Source organism: Micropterus dolomieu, linkage group LG07, assembly GCF_021292245.1.
Source record: "Micropterus dolomieu isolate WLL.071019.BEF.003 ecotype Adirondacks linkage group LG07, ASM2129224v1, whole genome shotgun sequence".
NCBI classification, from domain to species: domain Eukaryota; kingdom Metazoa; phylum Chordata; class Actinopteri; order Centrarchiformes; family Centrarchidae; genus Micropterus; species Micropterus dolomieu.
Window position 1 is genome coordinate 22,438,446 of NC_060156.1, and position 6,000 is coordinate 22,444,445.

General features: G+C 37.3%; 1 protein-coding gene and 1 long non-coding RNA gene across 14 annotated transcripts in view; one reads left to right on the top strand and one right to left on the bottom strand.

Moving 5' to 3' along the window:
• Positions 1 to 6,000, bottom strand: part of LOC123974176 — a 50,040-nt gene that overhangs the window by 31,276 nt on the left and 12,764 nt on the right. The window lies entirely within an intron of this gene.
• The window catches only part of LOC123974167 (interleukin-1 receptor type 1-like), a 22,063-nt gene continuing 17,156 nt past the window's right edge, over positions 1,094 to 6,000 (top strand). For 3 of the 9 annotated variants that reach the window (XM_046054646.1, XM_046054647.1, XM_046054648.1), the window contains exons 1-2: positions 1,094 to 1,314; positions 3,228 to 3,385. In XM_046054646.1, coding sequence (XP_045910602.1) covers positions 3,247 to 3,385 — 139 coding nt within the window. In that variant the 5' untranslated portion in view covers positions 1,094 to 1,314; positions 3,228 to 3,246. Of the gene's footprint in view, positions 1,315 to 3,223; positions 3,386 to 6,000 lie in introns of all 9 variants that reach the window. The other 6 variants (XM_046054651.1, XM_046054652.1, XM_046054650.1 and 3 more) reach the window with 5 other exon arrangements.

Genomic DNA, 6,000 nt, shown 5'->3' on the forward strand with positions numbered 1-6,000 from the left:
CTCCCCACAAGCCATCACTCTGATGAACAGCCGATTTCAGGAACAATTCCTGTGCAATGACCCATTAACTCTGTCTCTAATCAGCACCTGTTTACTGGTTTCCACTTATTATTTATTTATTCACCATTCTCTATTTCAGTGCTGTTCATACTATGTCATATTGTATATACTGTATACCAACACACCTACCTCAGGTCACAGGTCTTATTTATGTTTTTCAGCATCCTTTGCACTATGCTCGATCACACCGTGTACATGTGTACATGTATGTGTACCTGTATATCATATCCACCTTCAACATGTACATAATGAGAATAGTTTACTCTTGCATCCTTTGCACTCTGATTACTGCACTATTTGTCAATATGTCTATATTGTTTTGTTCATAGTGTGTATATTAGTGTTGTCTACTCTGTAGTTTGTGTCTGATTTTATTTTATTATTGTATAAGTAAGCACATCGTGAGCAGTGTTCAATCCTGAGTCAAATTCCTCGTATGTGTACACATACCTGGCAAATAAAGCTGATTCATCTTCACTGTCTTGTGACAGTTTTCTTGAGCTAAGAAAAACAGCCCTGTTTAACTTTATTAAATAATCCAATGTTTTATTATGGTTTATGTAAAACAAAGTAGGAGAATATGTTTGTTCCATTAATGTACGTTTAATCTTTCACTCAAAATCTACAAATCAAAACCACCAAAATTTTAGAATCCCATTTTTTTCCCCACTGGTCAAGCTTACCAATAAACAATACTACTGTTCTGTTCTTCTCTGAGACATATAGGGGTCACAGGCACACAACTTTGAGCTCAAGTTGCTTCTCTGTGTCACCACAAGGGGTCTCACCATGACAGTGTATTAGGATTATTAAACCTCCAATGACACCATAATATAAACCAGAAGTTTGGTTCAACAAACAGGGATTATTATTGTTGGCGGTGGGAAGGATTAACCTGACAGAACAGGGTGGGATGCAGAGCAGATTGTGAACTATAGCGTGCATGTACAAATTAGATGTTATAGATACAGGGCTGTGTGAGAGATCCATGTATGGTATGAATCATATGAACAGCAGAATCCAGGCTACTCTCCTCCTAGTTATTGCTCAACAGATTAGGACACACACCGGCTTTCAAAAGATCCCTGAAAAGGAAATTGCAAAATGTGCCGTCTCCACAAAAGAGGAAGTCAAAGCTGGAGAGGACACGTCTGAGCTGAGAAAAAAAAAAAAGCTACAAGATGTTTTACCGGATTTTCATGTGACCAGAAGAATCTGTTGCCTTTACAGAAGGACTAGAATAACACCGTGCTGGTGAGTTCTCCGTTTTGAACAGTACTAAGAGCTGGGATAATTGCTGTTGTATATAAAAAAAAAAAATCACTGACATCACAATACTGTCTGTGCCTAGATTGTACTGCATTCAAAAAATAATATAAGAAGTTTTAGTTCCCCTTTGGATTAAAAACAACAATAAGTTACATTTAAGCTACATTTAGTATTTTTCGCCAAAACACATTGTCCTTCCCAAAAGTGTTAATAAATCAAAGCTTTCAATCTGAGTAATTATGCCCATAATACATACATGAATATTCACTGTCAGTGTGGTAAATAGCTAAATGATGCTGGTGACAGTTACTACTGATGGATAGCTAGCTTAAGTGAAATGCTGCAGGAGTCATACGGTATGGCAACATCAGTAAACATGACTGTGTCTCCAACTAAATCTCAGCTTAGCCTAGATCAAACAGTAAGCTGTTAACTAATGTTACAAACACTTTCATTTACAGCCTAATAACACATGGTGATTGGATCAAATATGTATAGATGTCTGGATAAGTAATGTCTGGCCACTGTGTTGGGACAATAATCCTACTGGACAGAGGAAGACTGGAAACATGGCAGCTGGCCGATCAGCCTTAATTTTCCAGGGTAAACGCTTTGGTTCAGGAAAGGTCATCCAACCATTTGTTTTTTAACTACATTATCAAGTGATTTATCAAAAAAGTAATGGGCAGATCAATCAATAATTACTACAACAATCATAAATTGCTGGTGAAAATTTAATGACCATTATCAGTATTGAATTTCAAAAACACATACATTATCAACAAGCCAACTAGTCAAAAGACAATAATTTAGAAAATACCTGCAGATGCACCAGACAATTGTCTTTTGATATTATCGCCCCTGACCTAAAGCCATGCTTTGACCATTAAAAAAAAGGAAGACATGATGGAAATATTTTTGCTATGCGAGACTGAAAAGAGAAGTACAAGTACAAGAGTACAAAGGATGAGTGTTCTAACAGCCACATTGTAGCTGTAAATGTAGTTCACGTAATCTGCAGTGCATCTTTGAAAAAGTGACATATAGGGATCCTGGTTGATGGGGACTGACTCATAGTTGTCTCTGGGGATTCCTCTTTCCAGCGAGGAAGCCCAGGTTTGGCTTTACACTTATGCAAGACCACACTTCGCTTTTACATTGGCTTGTGGAAGAGTTGAGTTAAATGATGGGAACGAGAACTTGCCCAGGAAGATGAAGCGATCCATGTTAGTCTTAAGGATCCTTTAGTTCTTGTAGTCATGAGATTGCAAACATTTTTTTATCAAATGGGTGCGGGGTTCAGATCAATTACATTTAGTGATTAAATCAAAAAGTACATTTACGGGAGGTTTACGGGAACATGAAACAGGCAAGGATAAAAACAAAGAAAGAAGTCAAGTATGAGCAAACAAAACCAAAGGTTCAGGCAGATAATGCATATTAAAGTCCAGCAAATCAGGAAGAAAGTCCAATGCGAAGCACAAGTCGTAACCACTGGGGAAAGGGCTGGAATGTTTGACACAAAGCAAAGAAAAGTAATTGTGGCATGGTTAGGTTTGTTTATTATTCATTTTCTGAAACTAAAATACCCATTTTCAACTGAGTTGGTGAAATCTTTGTAGCTTTAATCTCAGAACAACATACTGTTTGGTCAAAACTTTGTTTAATTATTTTGGATAAGATTAACGTGCAATATTGTCATTAAGGGTATGGTATGTTATTTTATGTTGAGGTTATGTTAAGGTTAGGTTATTTTGGATAGGTTTAGGGGTACATTAAACAAATGGTTTAACAGTGTGTTGAAATGCAAAGGAAGGTGAATCAAGAGTTGAGAGGTGCAATCCAAATACACTCTTCCTCCTTTTGTCTGTGTTTGTGCTTTCGTCCCATGGAGGTAGGACAGAGCTGTTGATTCACATGCTGAGCTGCATGGTCGAGACTCCACTCTGCTTGCAAGGGTCAGGGGTGAGGTTTCCTCTGTTAGTTCTGCTGCGTTGTGTAAACTCTCTCATCCTTCCTCCGTCTGTACGGTGCCTCTGTCACGCTTTCTCGGAAGGTGAGTCAATATATTCAGCTCCATATTGCTTATCTATAGACTCAAGTGTTGTTTTCTTTTAGATGTCTTACTTTTGTAATATTAACTCTGCCACTTAAGGCAAATACAACAATATCAGCTACCTACCCACATACCTTGTCAGAAATATTAGGGCTGCTCAAGCTTCAGGGAACACACCATTCAGGGTTGCATATTTACTGCTTTAGAGAAATGTGAGGTAATTCGCCCCACATTTTCTTTTACACAATATTAAAAGGCACCTGCTGTATCCAATTAAGATTATTGCAGTTTGTTAAAAGGGTTTAATCTGGTTGACAGGTCAAAAAAATTAATTATAATTGTCAGTCTTGCACAATATTACTGCTGCTAATTTATGCAGACTTTAGAGTTGGAAATTCAGCTCAACAGTATGTTGTTAATTAGGGGAAAAAATCATTGCGATTTTTCTGCCAGATATTTAGATTTTTTTTTTTAAGTTTTGCTAAATTTCAATATTCACTGCTGGTCTATTTTTGACTTTCAAAATAAAACACCCTCCCGATCTCATATCAACAGTAGATCACAGTTAAAACAGACAAAAAAAAGACACAATTTCACTACATAGCCTACTTAACCATGGTAGAAGCACAAAAATCAAGGACAGTAGAACAAATCAACAAAATCTGAACAAGTCAGCAAAATCAGACCGGTACAACGCTCTTATTCTGAAATGCTCCATGTGGGACTTGTAGCCTGTACAGAGTGGAACTGAACGGGCTCACAGAGAGCTGTTATCCGATAGTTGAAGCACAGAAAATGTCAAATTAACACATCAGCAACGTAGGGCAGGCTAAACGCTCCCCTGCTAGAACACTTCAGTGTGAGTTAACATCGGACAAAACCGCTGCCTCTGTCTGTTCATTTGACGCCATTATCCCACGTTTTCCTCTGATTTCGTTTGTTGTTGTAAAATGTACACGCCCTGTGCCCGCTCGGATTGGTGAGTAGGAGTAACAGGAGAGGTATGGCTCTTGTGATTGGCGAGCAGATCTGTCACACAAGGATAACAACGGAATAAATTTTTAACTGCACAACTGTTAAAATGGGTAAAATGCGTTGTTTAATTAATCTACGTTTTAATCGCCATCTTCACGATTAGCTAATCGCGTTCTTTCTTGCTGCTTCACAAACTGTTCCCAGATCAAATAAACGTTCGACCAGGCTAGTCATATTCTTGTGCTGCGGAAGGGTAACTCCCTTTGGTTTCCCTTTTTAGAGCTACAGAAGTCATGCAGGTCAATAACTTCCCAGAGGCTGAATGGCCTCAATTTACTCTCAGTCAATTCTAATTCAAGATTTGAAGTGATTGCACAAACTGCACTTGGAAGGATATTGTCAACATTATGTCTGGATTTACTAATTTCTTCGCTTAGGAGCTGAAATCTGTCATTCATATTAGAATATTACCACAGTTTCTTGTCAGTAATCGGTCAAGCAGGGTAGTATTTATTGCAGTCTCTTGAAATTTCTGTTTAAGCACAGCATCTTTAATTTCAAAGATATTTTCTCACACATGGTTAAAAATAAACTGTTTTAGAGGCAGAACATGAGAATCAGATTTAATGTAATGTCCAGCACGTTTCCTTTCAGCAAAGAGAAAAATCCTAACCTGTTTAAACAGAGTCAAGGTGGATTTAAATAACAGACAAATAACCTATAGGGGAGACGGGTATGGTTGTAACATGGGGAGAGTTGTAACACCACCAAATAGAGATAAGATAGAAGTTAGGTGATCATATCAGTATTTACCTACTTCCTCCCCAATCAGGCATGGTGGTTATCAAGTCTGGAAAGAGGTGCATTTAGAATACATATAGAAAAAACTAATTTTGAGGTAAGAAAGTAAAGTTTTTGACCAAGACAATTTTTTGTTTAGTGTCTCTACTATTGCAGATAGAATTGTTTGACTTAATTTAAATGTAGTTTCTCAGGGCAACATGTGATGCATTTCCCCCCCTCCTTCTAATTTCAAACCACTATAGCAGGGGTATTCAATTAGATGTCAAAGAGGTCTAGTTAGAGAAAATTTCCTGAAGCAAAGGTCCGGAACATCAAAACGACGAACTTGCGTTATCATTCAGTACTATAACCTATAGTTGTATCAACACATGTTTTTAGTCAACAACGGACTGTCAAATCAAATAATATTTCAGTCAGTTTTCACATCAAACTGGAAGGATAATAAATAATAAACTATTCAAATAATAAATTCTAAATTTAAGTAAACTAAAGTGCCTAATTTTTAGAATAAATGTAATAAAAAGTGTAGCTTGAAGTGATGAAGTGTAGTCTTAACCAATTTTATAATAAACACTCAACACATCATAACAAATGAACAGCTGTAATGCCTCCTCTTCTCTTTCATTTCCTCTTACAGAGCTACCACTTTCCTACTTTCTGTTGTTCAGTGAGAAACGTGAGCTCCAGCTAGCATATTGGAGATCTATGAGATATTCTGGTTTTGAACTGCCCGTGGGAGGAATGTACATGTAAAAATCTGTACATTCTTGATTAAAAGTCATGTGAAATCTCTTATCTTTCGTCTCCTCAATTCGGGTGTGTTTCCAAAACGTCTC